Below are 21,794 nucleotides of genomic sequence, written 5' to 3' on the forward strand. Positions count from 1 at the left end.
ACCCAGTGACTTTCATCAGTGCTGAGTGCCACTTTCACTGGTAGCTCCAGAGCAGGAACTTCTTTCAGCAAGCACTGGGCAACATGCATACGAGCCAAATTCTAGCATAGCTCCATGAATGCTAATGAAGGGATTGTGCACTCATAATATCTCTGTGGAAACAAAGATCCGCCTCAATAACAACAACTCGATATATTTAAAAGTCATTTAAAACCAGATTTTGCCACTTTTGCTCAAGACAATGTTTTTTTCAAAGACGACAAAAACAATGAGAATCGGGCACTGTGTACATCTCACTGTAGCAGTATCAAGAAATCTACTGGATTATCATCACTTTGGTCCCAATGATGTATGTCAGATTAAGACCATGAGTCACGTGGAAAATAATACCGAAAGCAATGTGAAATCTGTAAAGTGGGCAAAAAAGCTCACATTCCTCCTTTTTGCCTATTTCTACACCTTTAAAGGCAAAGTACTCCTTTCTCTGTGCCTCTATAAAGCTCTTGCTTTCCTAGATATTCTTTTCACAGCCAGTTTTGTATCCTGAATTTTTCATTAAGGAGATGAAATGAGTCTGCTAACAAACAGCTCTCGTAGGAGGAAGGGGATAGGAGTACGGCAAGCAGGAAATGTGTTGGGCAACTGATCGAGAGATGTTAAGACATTGCCAAAGTAGATCAATATTGGGTGCAGTGCTTCAGAATAGTGTGCAACAAAGTATTACCCTCTGTCCCCAAAGAGCAGTGCTCAGCCTTCAGTGCAGCTGCTCACATTACAGGTGATGTCTTTTCAATTATCTCAAAGGCCACATTTACCATTCTCTATTCACAAGTTCACAAGCCCATTAATAACCATCCTGGGAATAACTGCAAGGCTCCAGACTGCATATCACATGATGTCCTCTCCGATACAGGTTTTATAACCTCAACCAACATGTCATCTAATGTGTCAAAATGCTTATTTCCTAGACTGACAATAGAAAACCAGAGAACAGCCCCTCTCCTTTCTAACCCAGTGTTATCATTTAATACCAGCTGCCACCAAAAGCTGGAAAAATAGGAGTGTTCAGACAAAATAATTACATATACAAAGCGTTGAAGTTATGATGAACACCACCACTCTGGAAGGGAACTTAAAGCCTTTGGTTGAGAAAGCATCCTTTAAACCGATCACACTGCTGCTGTAAAAGGATTTTGAAGCAAATGTGATTGCAGGTGCCCTGAACTGGCTCTACACAGCCAACCCAACTCAGAGCAATCATGTGGTACAAAGGTACCCAACGCAGCTTGCAAAGACCCAACGCGGGTCTACAGCGAAGCAGCAAAGCCTTATCTGGTGCGGCAGCTGAGTGAACAGAGCTGAACACTCAGGTGCAGAGGCAGCGAAACACACCTGCAGCTGCCACTTGTGGACTTCTGGGTTTGCATTTGCATTAGCCCCGGGATATTTTTTTGGTGTCCCACTGTGCCACACAGATAGCACAGGAGAGCCTGAGGAGGTTGGGTGGGAGCTGCTGACACAAAGCACAGGCAACACAGTTCTCGGCAAATGCAGCTGACAAACACCAAAACCAGAGAGGAGCTGAAGGACAATATTGGCACAGAACAAACAGAGGCTAAGCTGACATATATGAATACGTATAGATTGGAAAATAAGTTAAACTCTAAAACCAAGTTTTTCCTACGATTTTAAAACAGCATGTCAAGAGAAATAGCAGAAAGAGAAAACCAGAAGGGATGAGGTAGATCTGATACAGCCAGAAAAGGGGAAGCGATGGTGCAGCTGCCTATGAGAGCAAGGGACTGGACTCAGTGACCTAGAGAGGCCCTCCTTGCCTTGTGTTCCTAAAGTAAGACACACAGTGTAACCCTGAAAACCTCATCCCCTTGTGAAGCTCCAAAATTAAACAACAAATTTCCCCATCAGAAAGTGAGCATATTTGTTTACACAGGAAACAAATTCTGATGAGAACACAACCCAATGGAGATTTTAAATGTTTCAGGCAAAACAGTTTTCTAACAAGAAAGATATTGTGAACGATTGTGAACGATATGCCTTTTTCCTACAGACTTCAAAATTGAATTAATGTCATTTGAAAAAATTAAGGTAATTAACAGTAACCATGGTAGGAGGACTATATTTAATTGGGCTCCCCACAAGTCAAGATTTAAAGAAGTAAAAATGAGAAACCACAACCTCCTTCCCCTTCTCCGCAGATACACAGAGAAGACAAAAATACGGTGCAAAGGCACAACCGTAATTTTTCTGTATTGAAATAAAGACGACATACACACATAAGGACATACAAGTTCTTCAAAGTAATAAACACAAGAAGAAAGTTATGCAGTCTCACAACTCAACAGAATCGGTGCAGTTAGATTTTAACGCATCACAGGAAAATCCTTGCAGTGTAACAGAACAAAATGGATTAAATTCCTCTTGTAAAACCCTCCCCAAACTGCAAAATGAAGTCTCAGCAGTGATTGAATGCAACAGTTTTGTAAAACTGTTTTCTGCATGAAGGTGCTGACAGTCCCACACTCCCGGGATGTTGGATGCTGCAGAGTGTAAGCTTACACACCCACCATGACGAGACCTCCTTCTCGAAATGACTCTTCCTACCCACCTCTTCAGCACACTGGTACACACACACACACCCCCCCCAGAAAACAGCACCCAAAAGGAACTCCTACCTCGCCTTGACATCCCCATAGATGCACAGCTTGAATACCTTTCAGCTGTATTAATAATAATACAATTGTTGTTAATAATATATATAATAACATTATCTTTTTTTTTTTCCCAAAGCACATCCAGTGGCTACTACTGAAAGGTTGTATTAACCTCTCTTGTTCTGTTGCGAAGATACATTTACTTCAACCTGCAGTGCTGCAGCATGCGCTGCCCACCCATATTACACCAAAAAATCATCTGCCCATTGAGGGCCTGGTCTCTATAAATATATTTGGGATACAGTACACCATCTATGAAAGGAAAACCTGCAGATAACAGGAACGTTTGCAAAAATTGTTCAAGCAGTGCACCCAAAGGCACAGACTAGATTCTTTCCCCTTGAACAAGTGGAAAATGCCTGCAAAGTTAGAGGATCTCATTTGTATCGCTAGCTAAAATAGTGTACTGGAAGCATGACATGGTTCTCTACAGAACTGATTAATCCCACCACCTCTTCAAGGTTGAGCAGCATCATACCAAAAGGTTTTACATGAGCCCAAACCCGAAATCTTGTCTGTAGTACCAGCTTTCAGATGAGATTGTCTAAAAATAGTAGAATAAGAGGCAGAGGAAGCCTGAGTCAGTATAAGATACTTTTCTTTGTCATGCTTAATGATTTCTATTACCCAGCTTCCAGGAACATCGCTCCTGACATCAGTAATTGACAAGAATAAAGAATAAGCTAAAACAGGGGCTGTGTGCACAGAAAGTAAATTCGGACAGTCATAACTGGTAATATGCTTGGTTATCAGGTACGGGCAAAAACATGCTTGGCTGATGCTTTAACACTGGCCCAAATTATACCGGTTATATGAGGCAGACAGTCTCTTTCCATAGGATACAAATTGCTTAAACAAAACCCCAGGAATTTAAATGTAGCAGAAAAAAAGATATGCCAAGATATTTAAGAGAGCTTTCACACTACATAAGCTTTACTTCAGCTGGGTTTCAGACTGTGTGTTTGCAGTCTCCCCCATCCTACTTCTTTTACATAAGGAGATGGAAGAGGAAAATGCCTGTATCATGTATTTAACATAAAAGCCTTTCAAACCAGCAGTAAGCCTTCAGTTCAATCATGCTTTATGTACTGAAAGGTTAACTACTGGGAGAGGCTTATTAGCACAAATAATACCACTTCAGCCTTGATCCCAACAACAACAAGCTAAGCAAGTTCAGGCCCCATCAGCATTTAAATGGAGAGAAAAAACAAGCAGCAACAACAACAAAACCACTGCACACCGCCTGCTGCTGTAAAATCAGTCCTCAGATGTGTGGGCAATAGCAGGAGAGGTCGGCAACAGCAGCTTTCCAAGGGCACTACCCTCCCCCCGCCGCTGGTATCAAACCACTCTCTCAGGATGGAGAAGGAAGCACTGCGGAGCCTTCTGATTTAAGTAAAGACAAACATTCAGATCCTGCCAGCTCCAATTCTGAGGCAACAGCTTTAGTTACGTTGTTTAATGTAAGGCTTTAATTTTCTCATCCTATAAGGATGCTCATGTGTACCTTTCGAAGAGATACTGTGATCTATTCTGATCGTATAGCTGTTTTAAAGTTAAATCTATAGGTATGTGTTAGGCATTATAATAAGCGTTAAGGCAATGTTTCTGAATAAGAACTGTGTGCCTTGTTTGAAAACTTACAGCCACAGAAACTCACAAGAACTTGGATGTTAGGGTTCTAGCCACACTCCAGTTCAATGCACCTTCCCCTCAAAATAGTCTCTGCAGCGCCCTGGTAGAACACAAAAAGCCAGTATTGTCCTTCATTTCCCAAGCCAAACTGTGCAGGACCGGTCTTTTACATTCACTAGAACAGCTCTTTTTCATCTCCGAGTCAGCTGCATGTCAGTGATCAAGTTATCTTTTCTCTGGGCTGAGATTTGAAATACTCCAAAATTAAAGTCATAGCACAAACAATGTGTAACATTTTTTTTGGATTAGATCAAGTTTAACTTTTTCTAGTGAGATTCAGTAATATGTTCCCATTTAAGATGTTCTTTCCTAGAGGCTTAATAGAGAAACAATACATTTCGCAGTAGCTGATGTAGTACCAAAACAGTCGTTAACCTTTGATGAGAAGGTTACATCAGATACCAAGCTGGGGTAAATTAAAGTGACAATTGCCCTTGTTTAATTGCTTTTGAGTAGTACTCAGTATGTCTGAATGTGCAGTGAGTTATTATTGTACCCTGCTGCTATCCATTAACATGAAGATCAAGAATTTTATTTTACTTTTTTGGTGCAACCATAGAGAAGGTGATAAAGGCTTTAATTACAAAAAGATTTAATTTAGAATCTATTAGTCCGATTTATCCAAGCATACAGAAATAAGATGGATTGGTCTGAACAAGCTTGTAAGTTTGATGTTTCTTGTAAAGGACTAAAATCTATATTGCCAATTGTTATGAGTCTACAAATGCAAAATATGTGAGTCTCTTTCAGAACGAACACTAAAACCCTCACACTTACCTCCTTCAAGTCATGGATATTTCAAGAACATAACTTCACTAGAGTTTGTCTGGGTTTCTTTTTTTGACCCAAATGGAACACCACCACCCCGCCATCCCCCCCCTTCCCTCCTTTGTATTTAGTATTTAAAAGAAAAACATTAAGCAGCAAAATCTAAATTTTCTCAACATCAAAAAAATCCCAGCATTTCCTCATTTACTCACTCGCTGATAAGACTGTAACAAAACATGAAAAGCCCAATTATTAGTTCTGAAATACTAAGAGGAAGTACTGCAAAACAGTAAAGGCAATTCAGCTCAAGTTTTACTGAAATTATGATATATAATATAGTTCTAGATGACATATTCTACATCAACATTATAGTCATAGGAGAGAGTAAAATAAATATTAAGCAAAACAACATTTGTTTATACGGTGCACAAGAACAAGCAATAACATAACATTTATTGCCATACAGGGTGTTTGGACAGACACTGCGAGATACTCTGAGATTTGATCATTTAACACCTAATCGCAATTCATAGAACCACAACAAATCCTAAGACAAACCTTGACAAATCAAACAACTTTCAAGCTTCAGAATGTATTTTAAACAGAGGCTATATATTTAAGGATGAATCTCTCTCATAAGCAAGCCCATTAAGATTCTTACTTCTAATTAGGAGCATATTTTTTATTTCTGCATGTACACTGAAGTGTTAGAGTCTGACTCTGCAAAATGTACAACACTAAAATGGGCAGGTCTATTCTGAAAAAATGCTGTTAATTCTGTCCACTGTAGCAAATCAAGACCATCTTAGTAGAAGTCTGCTTCTTTGACAATGCAGCAAAGCGCTTTCTTTTAAATCAGCAAAGGTAATATATTTAGTTACCCATATCTTCAAGCCAGGTTTCACAAAATTACCCATGTAGCTTTCCATTGATTCTTCCTCCATCTCCTCCAATTCTTAATTTTCACTCTCTGTTGTCCAGCTGAACTCAGCTGGTTCTGCAAAGCCAAAGCCCCAAGATTATTTTCAGATTTGTGACTCTAATCAGGCTGACTTGTGGTCCAACTGGCAATTTCACCATTCATGCTAACATTACCCTACCAGCCCTTTCTTCCATCTCTCTAATCAGCTTCACAGCCTTCAACAAGAACAGCAAAAGCACTAGGCTCTACGCACAAACTGTCACTGAGCGAGGAGTTAATGAATCCCTGTATCAAAGCACCGAGCTTCCATGCTGCCTGAATGGAGCTAGGGATCTAAAATCCATCATCTTTAGCCACAGGACATCAGCACGCTATTTTCCGCACCGCTGCATTCAGCTACGTACATTCATTCATACACGTGGTACAGACGCTGGCAACAAAGCGGGGACTGAAGCTCAAAAGGTCATTGAGATAACTTGATGGGGCATAGTGGCAAATTGTGCCAGCCATAAAAAGGCTGGGTGAGAAGCTCCTTAACCTTCAAAGGTTTAGTCTCAACTCCTGATCACCTACCACAGAGACTCTTTCCCAAGAGCTAGCAGATAAAAAAAAGATGGACCATTCCTGTGCATAACGTGAACTAGTTCCAATATATTAAAAAATGGGGTTTTAACCACCTTCTCAAAATATAAACAGAGCAATAATACCACGTTCAAAGCCTATTTGAAAACTGAAGGTCCATTTTCTTTCTTCAAACCAGTTTTCCTTTCCTAATTCTTCTGCGCTCTAGGGAACAATAAATGCAGCATGCACAAACATATGGGACTTTGTACACCCAAAGAGTTTAGAAAAGGACAGGAAAAGACTGAGGGCATCTTGGGACAGCATCCTCATAGTGTTTAAATAGAACACTTCCACTACAGCAATTTTTTATTAAAGAACTGGGATCTTTGGCAATTTTACACCAGCTGACAAAACAGCCACTGATGTGCATAACTCACATTTGAGGCTCATTCAGATATAGCCCCTTTCAGGCAAAATAACAGTGCTGAAATCTTAAATATTTGCCATGTTTGTTATTTTTTTGTTGGTTTTGGTGTGGTTTTTTTTTTTTTTTTTTTTTAATTCCATAAACATGACATAACTGGCCAGCAGTTATCCTATCCTCCATTGTTTCTGTGGAGGATCCGCATACAGTAGCCTCTTAAGTTGCTTTCCCAGTACTTGGTCAGGAACAGAGGCCTCTTCCAGGTAAAGACTGTGTGTGACAGCTTGACCCTGGCCATGAGCTAAGCACCCACCCAGCTGCTCATCCACCTACTCCTCCCCAGTCAGATCACGTTGGAAATCAGAAGGGCAAAAGCGAGAAAAAATTGTGGATTGAGATAAAGACAGTTTAGTTATTACAATGGTAAGCGGCGCCTCGCCACAAGTATGTTACTTGGAAGGACACCACAAACCACCAGCATATCCTCTCCCTCTTCCTTTCCCTGCATTTTTATTGCCGAGCACAACATCTTATGGTACGCAATGCCCCTTTGGTCAGTTTGGATTAGCTATCCCAGTTGTGTTCCCTTCCAAATTCTGGTGTACCCCCAACCTACTCACTGACTTCTGAATTTACTGAGGTTTGCCTAAATAAATCAGCCTTCAGGGTAATTTTACCATCCCAGTCAAATATTTTCAGTAATAAATCATGCACACTAAGCATCTTGTGACAGACATGAAAAAAGCTAATTGCAATATATACAAAGTATCAAGAAATTCATCCCTTCAGCATGCACCACACCTTGTTACACAGAGACAGCAAATGGATTTACATCTCCCAGGGGAATGCCTGTTACGCCTTTGGATAGGCTTTTTATGAAGGAAATATCTTTGTTACCCATACTAGCAATGCATTTGTCTTCTGTTTACTCCCTTAGCTTTTGGTACTTACATTACACATCAATCTCATTTTTTCAGCTATTTCCCTGCTTGTCCAGAGAAGCCAGAATTCTGGATGGTTTTCTGTCCTGTTGCAAGCATGTACAAGTAATCTAAAAATTTATCAGTCAATAACAAGAAATTATTTTTCCATCTAAGGAAAAGTAGTAACTGGCTGTATGCATGCTGTTAATCTGCTTCAATGTTGATTAACACAGATGCACTTAAATCATCTTCCTGAGAGCAAAATAAAGAAATGGAGTGCAATTAAGATGCAAGCCTCAGCTGAAAATGACTGCCATCCTAAGCAAAAAGGAAGACGTGACTTGCAGCTCACATTTATTAATATCAATAATTATAGAAATGAGGTAAACAGTTCTGATGGGCTCTGTGAGATTCTCAGAACCTGTTTGCAATGCAATAGCTCAATGCTTGTTGGAGAGCCTCTTAACTTAACTGTCCCTGCTAGGGAACAGTACCACCACCCCAATCCTCAGGGTGCCAGCACTATGGCCCACACAGCTAAGCAGAGACCTACTCCATTACACACTGTGGAGGTTCTGCTGGGGAGGCAGGATACTTTTTAAGGCACTGAAGTGTATATGTGTGTGTGTATACATATATATATATATAAAAATGTATATAAAACTTCTTGAATGAGGACTATCTTGCCAATCACCATTTACCTTAAATAACATGCAACCCAAGTTAGGTTAAAGGCATCCATAACTACTTAGTCATAACTTCAAGAATCGACAAACCACATCTACAAATGTTTATAAAAGATATATGTAAAGAAATGAAAGAGAGACTCTGCTGAATCGTCATACACCAACACTAAATCAGAACAGTTCTCGCACTGCCTCATTCAGCTCGTTTGCCATCTTGCCTGCAAGGTTAGCAATTACAGTTTCAAGTCTTCACACATCTGTTAATCCTCACGTTGCACCTATCAAAGACAGTATATTCAGAAGTCTCCGCCAGAAAACTTGTTCCTAACAGAAAGGTACAGTCAGGCAGTTTTTATAAGCTAATAATTACAGGAGACCCGCAGAGTACTCCCTCAGGTAGGTTGCTAGATTTTGCCTTGGTGGAAAACGTCTTTAGAAAGTCTGGGTTTTTTAGACCTTTTAAGGATCCAGCCAGTATCATCCTTTCCTTGAAAGCTCATGTTAATTCCCTCCCCTTACCAGCAGGCAGTCTAGCCGCTCTTATTCATCAGTTGTTGAGTTCCTCAGCTAAAGTGTTACACAAGTTGTTATCTCTTATACCCAGCCAGTCAGTAAAAAAAAATTGTGCTTCAACAAAGAAGCCTCTGCCCCACTTCACTTTTGGGGGATCCACTGCCATATTTCAGTATAAAGCATCTTTCACTGAATATATGTTCCATACCAATCTGTAGGGGCTCAAAATTTGTATAGACGTAATTAGGAGAAATGTACGCAGTTCTTTACAGTTTCTTGAATCAGACATGATGGGCATTGAACACTCTGATAATAATTGCTTATGGGACACCGATGCTTAGCCATTCCTGGTATACTCCAAGAACTGTGTCAAACTCAAAGACATAGTCTCTCCTGGCTGAAAGCCTGGAAAAGCAAGAATAAGAGCACTATTCTGAACGCGCATCAATGCAAACAAGATCAAGATAGGGTAGAGTGAAACCATTTGTATCCACAAAAATTAAACTCAAACAAACTAAGAGTTCTATACCAGAATAAAACAGGAGGCCTAACATGGTGAATCACGCAAAGAAAACTAACCATAAAGTCAGTAAAGGCAGCTAATAAAAGGCAAAACACACGATAGGTGACCAAAGCAGATCACCCACTTTTTTCCATGGTTTATAGTCTCTGTTGATACGCTGCCTGCAAAATAAAATAGGCTAGTCTTAAGGAAAACCTCTTATTTCTACTTTCTTAGGTATAAAAGACATAACTCAATGCCCACTCTGAATCTGGCCTAAGAAAGGCTGAAACACTTGGCATCAAAGTGATTTTGGTTGTAGAAAAATAAACCACAAACTGCTATTATATTTTGCCTCCAATTATTATCCCGGTCTAGCCCTTAAGTTACTTGGTTCATCATACACCTCCTGTGGTTATGCTTCTCCAGATTCCAATTCTTCTGCTTCTGTACCTGCTCAGATGACATGACACTTCAGTTTTGGGGAGATTCTCCAGGAGACTTTGCACGAAGAGCCACAATTGTGTCTACAACTACAAACCCCAAACACAGACTTTGGCTAATCACAGTTTAACCAAACAAATTTGGCTGAAAGTACACATATGTTATCTTCCATTTATACTCACTCTTATTTAGCAATGGCCATCTCCAACGCAGGGAAGACTTACTTTCTCTTATACTTATTGCTTAAGAATCAGAATGTTCTACATCAAAAGCTGTAGCCTTGAGTTGCAGCCTTGCCCTAAACGACGGATCCCCATTAACTTGGGTCTTCTTAAGCAAAACTCCTCCCAAAATCTCTAACTTTTTTGTCCAGACCTAGAGCTTACTTTTTACAAGTGATCAGAAACTGAACCAGTCTCCCAACACCATTTTGAACAGCCAGAGGCGAGATGACAGTTTACGATAAACATCAAAATGAAAGACTGAAGAATAAACCAGCAGTGCATGTGGATGGATGATTTCTCTCTCCACAGTCATCACAAGAATGATAGCCATTATCACCTGCAGCTTCCTCTCCCCATTTGATCTCTTGAAGATTTTTGCATGTTGTAAATCACAAAATAGGTGTGGTAGCGTAAGGTAAATGAACGTATAGAAACATTCAACCACAACCCATATATGTAGCCCTTTAAGCATCCATTGTGGAAGGCAATTTTCTGGTACGGATTTGGACTTGGTGCTTTCAGTGAACAGTCGGGGTGGTGGTGGGAAATCTCATAAGGAGGGATTTGACGCTATAACAATGTTCTCATTCCATGTGCTACAGTCTGTTCACACGAACACCTCGTGCTTCATACACAATATTGATCTGGATGGTACGCCATCCATTTTCCCAGGGCTGCCAGTTTATACTTCATCGTAAATCAGGAGAGAAAGAGTTTCAGAGGCTGTAATTTTTTGTCATATAAAACAGACGCTTAATTCAATAAATTTCCACAATATTTGAAAGACTGAATTAGAAAATTAATCCCAACAGAACAACTGTAAATTAAACAAGCAAATATGTAACTTGTTAATAAGGTGGGTTGTTGTTTTTTTTTTTTACTTTAAATGTTACAAATAGAAAGAGAATATAATGATCACTCCAGAACATACATGATATTCAAAAAAAGCAGGCAAACTATTGTCTCCTTAGCAGAGTATGAGCCACTTAACAATCTTTAAAACAGCATCAGATCCTGATAAACTGTAGCCTATACTATAACTTTTGGATTAAGTTTTACTGATCCACATTAGAAAATAATGATCACCAGGTGGCTTTTTTCACCCATTACCACCAACAGAACACCCAGGGAAGCATGAGGAGGTCAGAATCCAATAAATAGCATCCAAAATAAAGTTTGTGAGTGGAAAACCCAAAAGGGCCCAAAAGAAGAGGCCTTCCTAATATTCATCCAGGAAAATCCCTGTCACCTTCAATATTATTAATAATAAATATAATTGCTTTCGAAACACTCAAGTTGCTAAAAACACATTAAATAATTTATACTAACATAGGTCTTCCCTGTTTTAATACCTATTTTCTCTTTCATCTACAGTGTGCTTTATGGTTTAAGTATTCACATTTTAAAAACTGTTATTATCAATTTAATCTGCTTTCAGGAATTTATTTCTCCCATATTTCCATTAAAATTTGATCCATGCTGCCATATTTCTCTGAGCGCTTGAAAATGGCCTAATGGAAGGACAAGGTTTTGAAGAAAGGAAGATGGTCAGAGTCTTTGAACATGACAGCACGAAGCACGTGGTAGTTTTCAGTTAACAAAAGACCTTGGTCTCATGTAAAGCTTGCATGCATTTGGTGAAGAGGTCCTGTATGGTCTTGTGTTTGAAGTGTCATTTCAAGATGCACCTTTCATTTCAGATTTTGGCTTTTTCCAAAATAATCCTGGTGTAAGATCCCTTCTGTGATTTCGAACCATAAACAACAAAGTCTTACCAAAATTCAAGGAGTCAGTAACACTTTAAAAGTTCCTCTTCAACTTTTCTATTGTGTATAGCAGCATGAGTCTCGGACTACATTCTCTATTTGAACATTTAGGTAGTCAGTGGTATATATGATCAACAGTAATGCCACACCCAGAAGAGCACAGCAGCATGTCTTTGCTCCTCATGAATGCCTGAATAATCAGAACAGTTTGGGTTGGAAGAGACCTTAAAGATCACCTAGTTCCAACCCCCCTGCCCTGCCATGGGCAGGGACCCCTCCCACCAGCCCAGGTTGCCCCCAGCCCCGTCCAGCCTGGCCTGGGACACTGCCAGGGATGGGGCACCCACAGCTGCTCTGGGCAGCCTCTGCCAGTGCCTCACCATCTCCATAGTGAAGAACTTTTTCCTGGTATCTAATCTAAATCCACTTTCTTTAATTGTAAAGCCATTCCCCCTTGTCCTATCATTACAGGCCCTTGTAAAAAGTCCCTCTCTGGATTTCCTGTCAGCACCCTTTAGGTTCTAGAAATCCTCCTAATCCATCCTGACCACAAAAGACTAGGAGAAATTAAAGCTGAACTCATTCTATATTTGCTGCTACTGAACATCTTCAGGGATAAAATTGGCCGAATGATACAGGAAGCAGTTAACAGAACTTTCAGCATTAATATCAACCACAATTAATATCTTTGTTTCATATATCTGAAATAATCTGAAACTAGCACCATGCCATTTAGAGTAGCTTGAACAAAATACATGGGGAGGAAGCAGAAAACCTTTCATTCCTTTCCAAAACTAACTGAAAAGAAAAAGTAATGATTTTTTTGTTTGTTAAAAAATGCTTACACCTCAGGTTCAATTTGTTTGATTTGTTTCACTCTATCCAGCAAAATTGGTTATAATGTTAAAAAAAGGTCACATTAAAAAGTTCAGCTGGACACATTTTTAAGGGTGCTGTTGATAATATTCAAGACCAAGATAAAGAAAAAAAACTATGTGCCTTCATCATTAATGCTGAAAAGACTCATTGTTCAAGTTCCTATCTTAATGCAGGATTAACATTCCCTTTTTGGTACTTGTGTCTGTTTCCCCTCTTCCTTCCACTGACTACCAAAAAAGCAGAGCCTGACCTCCATTTTCTCTTTAACATCCCATTAGGCAGCCAAGAGCAACAAGATCCCATTTTAAGACTTTTTTTTCCTAAGACTGAACAAATTCATATCTCTGCACCACTCCTCACACGACAAGGCATACTGTCCTCCAGGTAAGTGATAGCATTTTACACACGTATTATAATATCTGAAGAACATACGTTCTGTTGTTCAAACATATCCAGCTGGTTTTGCTCAATGTAAGATACAGAATTCCAACCCATTAGGCTTAGCATTGTTCACTATGTAAAAAGTCTTCTAGGGTTCTTTTTATTTTGTTTTTAGAAAAGCAAGAAAAAAGTGTTTTTCTTAAAAAACAAACAAACCCACACCAAAAGCAAACCCTGCCAAGATTTGACCTCGCTTTCATTCCAGCAAAAAAAACCCCAATAATATCCGGATATTTCAGAAACAGAGAGAAACCAGAATTAGTGACAGTCCGATAGCCCAAGGACATATTTTAGCCCATTCAAATAAATCTGAATTTTACAACAAAATTTAAAATAAAACCACTTGAAAAGCTGGCAATGAGTACTAGCCCTGACCCTTGTTCCAGAACCACCCTGCAACATAGCCAGTGCTTCAATGTGATCCTGAACATGGCAAACTCCAGCAGCAGGTGAAGACCCTCAGTCATTGAAACTGGGTCTGATTAGGCCCCCCTGCTTACTTATATCTTCACGTTTCTGTGAAATATCAACAATCCCTCAGCTCATTCAAAACCTGCAAATGGCCCATTCCCTTTCCACTATGAATCAATGAATAAAACACTGGAAATCATCTAAGCATCAAGTAACACAACCAGCTTCTACCTCTAGTAAACTTCTTGGTTGGTTACTTTGCAAAGCGAAGCAACCAACCTCCCCTCCTCCCAAAGTATCACAGAAAATAAAAAATTTCACAAGTTTCCAGCTCTAGTGTTCTAATTTTCTCGAGCAATTTGACTCTCCCTAAAGCCACCTTCACTCAAGTTTCCTTATATTTGCTCTCACAAAAAAGTCTATTTTCATCTTGCAAAGCCATGTTGTGCTAACGCCACCAAATTCTTATTTTTTTGAACTATCCTGCTAAAGCAAGCACCAGTTATATCAGCTTGAGGATCTGTACAGTTCTTACTTTCTCAGCGAAGAAAAGAATAACCCCTCCACCACTCCATCATTCTTTGCCTTCTGAGAATAGTAATACTCTCCACCATAAATTCAGCTGTATTCAGGACTGTTCATATGCAATAGCAGATTAACACTGGTGCAAAATATTTCTACAATTTTTAATAAATCCTACTGTTATTGAATCTCATAAGAACTTTTTTTTTTTTTTTTGGTTTGTTCCCCCCCCTGCTTTTCTTCTGGCACCGACTTGGCTCCCTGTGTATCCCATTCAATAATTCTACAAAACCCTAAAGAACTACCTAAGGCAGGTGAACTTGATGAGCGCCGAAGACACAGAAATTGCAGAGTATGACACATGCTGTTGTAGACTAAGACTTTTCTTCAAAAGCAAACAGAAATCCAGGTCTGACATCAACACGGATGCATCAATACTCACTATGTGCAGCTGCAGAAAATCGCCAAGGCCGGGGGCGCTGTCAATCCGAACAAGAATGCCATCCTTCACCGTCGTGCTGAAGCCCACAGCGAGACGGTCCGTCCTCGTGCTCGGTCTGTCGTTAGCTGGCCAGGTGTACAGGATGAGACCTCCACTCTTCCCAAATATATATGTGGCACCAGCTACAAAACAACAACAAAAAAAAAACATAGAAAAAAGTATTAGTTACCCATTTAATTTATTTATTTGCCAATTTTGGTAATAACAGTATGATATGTGAGAGGAAGAATTTAAGCAAGCAGATGCTTTCATTAGTTAAATGGGTGAAATTGCCTCCTGCTGGTCAGGCTACTGATAGCCTAGAGAGAAGGCTCCAAAAAAAAATATGGAGTAGATTATGGAAATATGTATTTCCAGACTCAACCAGGCAACAGAACAGGACATCATGTACTCAGATCCTCCTGTTTGGTGACAAATGACATTGTGAGCTGTCTTTGATGCTGGAATTTATTCCATATGTATTACAAGACACACATGAAATGGTGTTTTAGATTGCCCTCTCCAGCTTCTCACATGTATTCTTCCTTCTAAAAAAATTGTACATTTTCCTTTGTAGAGCAACAGCTCTGGAATGCTCAACACTTTTTCTGATGGAAGGAGATATGAAGGCGAAACAGCTTTTTATCAGACAAAACATATCTGTTCCTTCACCATTAGCCTTGCACCATTAGACTCTGTAACAAACAATGTAATTTCCTACTTATGGGAAGTTCATCCTTCAGACGAGTATGGACTCAAGACTCACAAACACTTCTAGATAGAGTAATCTAAATGGGCATGTATGTTACTCAGAACATCCTCATCTTCCTACACACATCACAGCAGGGGGGCTACAAACAAACAAGCAAGTTTCCTCTTAAGATATAAATCACCCAAGAAATTTCTTCTATATACAACCCGATGAAGTACATTTTATTACTTCCTAAACAGACAAAGATGAAGTGAAAAATAAAGGTAAGTGAAGAGCTAACCAAGAATGAACGATTTCGTTCGTCCAAATAGCCTAGACAATGCCAGATAGGACACTGCTGTTCAGACAAAAAACAACACGCACACCTATTTCAGAAGCATGGGATTCAATCTTATATGGGGATTCAAAAGGAATAATTGGCAGCTCTCCTTGAGGCTGGACTTGTCTTCAGCTGAAGGGTACTCACACACAGCGAGAGACTATCCTTTTCTCAATACTTCCTAAGACTTCTGGCTATCTAGTCCATATATTTCCAGCACCATTTGTCTTTACAGCAAGCCTGGAAATTTGTTCCTTGACCTCATTTTTAAGGACAACACCAAACCTCTCCAAACTGAACCCTGTCCTCCCACATTCACGAGGGCCATCTGAGCTGAGCAAGGCAGACACGCAAGTGAGGAATTGTTGTTGCAGATGAAGTTGAGAAGCCAAAGTGTTCGGATTTCACATTCTGACTTGTACTCAACACTCAGAGTTAGAAACAGATTTTGTAACTCAGCAGTTATAAAATCAGCCCCTGAGCTTCTTGGAAAATATGGCTAAAATTGTTGTCCAAGACCCAAGCCTACAGGCAGGCCAGGAGCACCACTTCTTGATGCTTCAGTTGCTTTCTGCGCCTCATTTTCTGAGCACTGTTGCAACAGGTCTCAAGCTACAAAATAGTAAGCAAAAATAACCAGCTCCCATTACCCCATCAGGGATGAAATATCTGTAGAAAGTACAGGCAATTACTGGGTACATTATCTAATCTGAGTGAAACTACAACCGTGTACCAACCAGTAACATGTATCAAGCAACCCTGAACAGAGTAAATGTGGTTAGGGACAGAAACAGGTGGGATCAAACACGGGTAACTTCTACACTCGCCTACAAAGCTGCAGCTCTGCTAAAGCTCTTTATAACCCGAATTCCAAATAAATACTATACATTAGGAAATAATTGATACACTCCACCCTTGCTTGAAGGACTTCCTCTAGACATCTCAGCACGTTACCAAACACCAAAACTTCAGCTGCAAAGAAAGGCAATGATTTGTGAACAGCTGACTCAGTGACAGCAACAATGAACCCACGTTTCCTGCCTTCCAGATCTGCACATGCCCACCAGGACATGCCTCAGTAAATTCAAACGAACGTGTCTGAAATCAGGGTTAGATAGAAAATTTCACTCATAATTCTGAATTGACAAAAGAACACATTGGCATTCTGGAAGTGTGCACATCTATAATTTCAGTTTCAGAAAAAATAATTTTGGAGACTGAAGTCTCTCTCTCCCCTCATCCAGCTTTTAAATCAAGACGCAGGGTGCGTGACTATTCTGAAACGTGCAGAAAGGGATTTTGTTTGTCTGTTTGTTTAAATGCATCCCCAACCACATCTGTAACCTCTTGGTTAGGGAGACAGCTGGAGATGACTGGGTAGTGAATTATCTATGTCTACCCCCATGCACAGGCATATCAAAAGATCTCTATAAAATAAATTACAAATATCACCCTTCAGTCTATCAGCTCATTCTAAAAGTTGTGTGCATTTGCATTACAGACCAACACAAGGTATACCAATGTGTTGAGCAAAACAAGATGAGTTTACTCATTGTTGATGGCTACATAGATCAAAACCCACTTTCCAAAATAATTAGAATAACCTGTCCTTTTCTTTGGACTGGTTATCAGGATGAGAGTTCTTCACTATTTATAAAGACAGATGATTTCTTTGCCTCTCTAAGAGCCATTTGGCTGCAGGTAGAGCATGTCAGTGCTCCTATGAGCACCAATTAGAACCAATTATGTCTTCACAGGCCTGTTGTGGGACTTAATTGCTTAACAGAGCTCATTTTCTCCTCACATAACACAGACTTTGCCTCTAGGCCTAACTTGAAGATGTTCAATACTTTGGGTTTGTGCACAAAGATCGTTCAGATGAAACAACCAGGGCACCACTGCCCAAACTAACCTGTCAGCAGAAGCCTGGTGGCCAGCAGTTATTTCCTTATTTTCCACGTCAGAATTATCTGCATAATAACAGATGGGCCACTGGCTTTGCCTGTGTGTAGCTGAATACACAACAATTTGTTGGGTACATCGATGTCCCTTCCCTTCCCCACCTTTTTGAGGATATACAGGATACTCGTTGCCTTGTTTTGAAAGAGGTGGCATATTAACATTGTGCCAGTACCACTTTTTTCCCCAAAATTATGAACTCGTCACTCCAGTCTGAAAACACAAGGTGCCAACATCAAGTAAAAGTGGAAGAGGAAGGATAACAAGAGTTACTACCACACTGCAATCACATTAAAAAACCCCAACCAAACCAAGAACCAAAACCCCTAAACCACAACACAAGCACATGACTTAAACTCTTCTATTTGACTGCAGCAACCATGAATGAGTCTGAAACCCCAAGAGAACTGAAGATGACAAACAGTAGGATTACAACCCTGGACTTCAGGAAAGATTTCAGCTTCGCCAGAACTTGACAAGACCTTTACAACGCTATCTGGTTGCCCTTGGTTTAAGCTGGGGTGAGCTAGCTGGACTAGTTTACCTCCCTTCCGATCTTAAATCGATAACTGTGCTTTCTTTGTGGTGTTGTCGAGAACTGTGGACTAATTAAAGGGAAGAACTTGGTTAAAAAAAAATGCTGATGAAAGTCTGTTCAGCTTGAGATCTTCTCGTTGCACCTAAGCTTTGTTACAGACCTCTTTATTACACAAGAGCACATGTTTTTTCCAAGACACTTTCTATTCAAGACAGGCAATGGGTAATACACTGTTAATGAGCAGCAACTTGATATTTAATTTTTCCTCATTGTTCAAGGCTTAGTTATGTACCTCATTTAATAAATACATCAACTGTGCCCTGAAAATCAAAAAGTCTGAGGGACTGATTGATTCCATTATATTTATTTTTACAATGTTTCACCATTTCAACTCTACAACACTACCTTCAATCTATAGTGTGCAAAAAAAAAAAAAAAAAAAAAGAAAAAAAAATCAAAGATATGTGCACACAAAGTTATTTTCCCAGTCAGCTGTGAGAAATCCCACATCTTACAGTGCCCTGGGCCATGTTTGCTCTACCGACACCTGGGAACAACTGGGAACAGAATACATTCAGCTGCTCTGCTGGGATACTGGGCACAGAATCTGGGCAGCGTTGGGAGCTCAGAGAAGTGAAGAACTATATGGTGAGGGAACACTCCCTACAGATTGAAGCTACTAGATGCCATTACGTGTTTAGCATACACAAAGCTGATAAACCTATAGCTAGGCAGAGTGGCAGCTGACTTTGGCCAGAAATGATGTAACTGTCACTTGTAACTTTGGTGTTTAGAGATTTAAACATCAGAGAGATGGATATGTTGCAACACACATGACAATGCTGCTATTTAAAGTCTGAGTATCTCGCGTAGGCAAATTACATATTTTCTAGCTATATTCATGGACAGAGCTGTTAGAATATTCAGTTTCAGTCAAAACAAAATAGTTTGAGGCAAACACTCCTCATGGAAAATTCCTAACAGAAAAGTTACAAGCAACGTTATAAACCACAACAAATAAAGCCTCCTAGTGAGTTGTGCTAAGGAACATTTAGTTGAAGTTGGCACCACTACCTATAATTTTAGATCAGTTATCACTGTTTCCTCACCATCACCCAGACTTCAAAAAGCTATCTTACAGAAGGGTATCCTTCAATCAACACAGTACAACTGCAGCAGTTACATTCAGCCTAAAACTAATCCTGTAAAGCAGTAGAAAACAAGCCTGTCACATCTGCACAAGATGTAATTTCTTTTGTGCCAGGGATCCTGTGAATCTCCCCACATTAAATATTCTATTGCAAATTCTCTATTTGCATCTACTAAGCCATCAACAGCCCATTTTGCCTCAGCTACGGCACAGCAGACAAACTCGCTTTCCTGTGGCCAGGAAAACTCAACATTTGGCAGGTATTCTGAAGGTGTTTATACACTGAAGGGTTAACTGCAGCAACTGTGCACTGGGATATGAGTTTAACATACTAATAATGCTACAGTTCAGTTTTAGACATCTAAACAGTACCTAAAAGATTAAAATTATGAGGAACCCAGGCCAATTTAAAAGCGACAATAATTACTTGAGTTAACACCAAAATTTATGGCCAGGGTCCCGCATCCCTTCGTGACAACACTGTTGCAGGCAAAACAATCTCAGCTGGGGTAATCTCACTTAATTGGCTTTACTGAGGATTAACATAAACTTTTAATTACTGATTCAGGCATTGGGAACCAAAGACAACAAACAATTAAACACTTCAGGAAAGTTCCTTTCCTCCCCCTTCCCCAAGCTCAGCTGCAGCCCAGCAGCTCTGCTTCCCCTCCCTCTGGCTCCAGTAAGACAACAGGCGGTGCAGGAGGCCAGGGCCAGCACATGGAGATTTCTTTCCACCATTCCTTAATTCCTTCTTGCTTTCTGTGCTCCAGCATGGGTTATCCACGAGCTGCAGCCCCTCAGGAACATTCCTACTCCTGCATGGGTCTCCCATGGGCCCCAGTCCCCTCAGAGGTGTTCCTCCCTGCTGCATGGGTCCCCCATTCCCTCAGGTGTGTCTCTGCTCTGGCACAGGTCACCAACAGGCTCAGCCCCTTTGGGAGCATCCCTGCTTTCGGCTGCAATGCCCTCAGAGGCAGGCCTCATCCAGCATGGAGTGCCTCCTTCCAAAAGGGGACATGCTGCAGATGTGTCCTTTTGCATGTCCCCTTCCACATGCCTCTCCCTGATCCTTCTTCCATTTCCCCTCCTGTTCTTCTATGGTGCCCACTCACATGCCTCCTGCCTTCGTGCATCCTCCCGCGAGCTCTCCCAGGCCACCTCCTCTGCATCCTGCCCCCCGTAGCTATTGCCCTTTCTTAAATGTGTCCAAGCAGCAGCACCAAGTGCTGGGCAGGCTGAAGTTCTGGCATGGGGTGGGTTGTCTTCACCCACGCCAGAGCTGGCTGTGACCGTGCTGGGCGGTTCACAGCTTCCCCCCACACTGGGTGCCCTGCAGCCCCCCACCCACCCACAGCCTACACAAACAAATATCCTGGTTGTGGTGGTAATTCACTAAAAGCATGAGGCATGTAAACTTAATGATAACATCTTCCTGCCTAAAATAATGCCCAAGACAAGGCATATGCCTATCCCTCAGTTATTATGTCGTTATTCTCTTACAGAGAATTCTTATATATACTGGTTCACCTCTTAACATTTCTTGTAAAGAGGCTGGAACCTTCTTTTCTACATTCCTCAGGGGAGGAATAAAAGACACACAGTTTTTTAAAGTTAAGGAGTTGTATGTGTACAAAGAAAACAAAAAACACCACTGCATTTTTCTTACACATTGCTTGCTTTTCTTGGACTTTCTCCCCACCTCCCATGTTGTGCCTATTTTATGGCCTTCCTGTATTTTCTGCTTAGTCCAGTAGCTCTGATGAGTCTCTTGGGGTATTTCACATGCTGGTGTAAAGGTCCTACCATGTTTATTAATAATCATAACCTTCTGCTTTCTAACAAGAAGCTATCAATTCAACTACAGGGAAAATTGTGATGATGGCATTTTGCTCTTCTTTCTTGGCAGAAAATGGAAACTTAGGTTATTTTGAAGAATGTTGTCAAAGGATGGAATCAGTAAAACATTGTAAATGACCATAGGTTACATGAGCAAAGCATGACCCAATTCACATCAGGAAGGAAACCTTGGTAGCACCTGTAATTAGCAGCCCTTTAAAGGGGGTAAGTCAATAACGGAGACCTGGCAGTTTATGCAGACATTCGAAAATTCCCACAAAGTCTCAATAAGAAAAGCTGGAAGTTGTGACAAACTTACAGAAATAAGAAAAAATAAGTAATGGTGATCCTTACTTCATCGTACCTGGACTAAGCAGTTC

At 40.4% G+C, this 21,794-nt stretch overlaps 1 protein-coding gene across 32 annotated transcripts in view; it reads right to left on the bottom strand.

The window, feature by feature from the left end:
* NRXN3 (neurexin 3) overlaps positions 1-21,794 on the bottom strand; it is a 1,019,675-nt gene that overhangs the window by 242,950 nt on the left and 754,931 nt on the right. For all 32 annotated transcript variants that reach the window (XR_013929432.1, XM_080395263.1, XM_080395252.1 and 29 more), the window contains one exon: positions 14,859-15,040. Coding sequence is in view for 31 of the 32 variants with exons in the window: in XM_080395263.1 (XP_080251389.1) it covers positions 14,859-15,040 (182 nt within the window). In the remaining variant the exon portion in view is untranslated. The remainder of the gene's footprint in view (positions 1-14,858; positions 15,041-21,794) is intronic.

Source organism: Falco punctatus (assembly GCF_963210335.1).
Source record: "Falco punctatus genome assembly, chromosome: 7".
NCBI classification, from domain to species: domain Eukaryota; kingdom Metazoa; phylum Chordata; class Aves; order Falconiformes; family Falconidae; genus Falco; species Falco punctatus.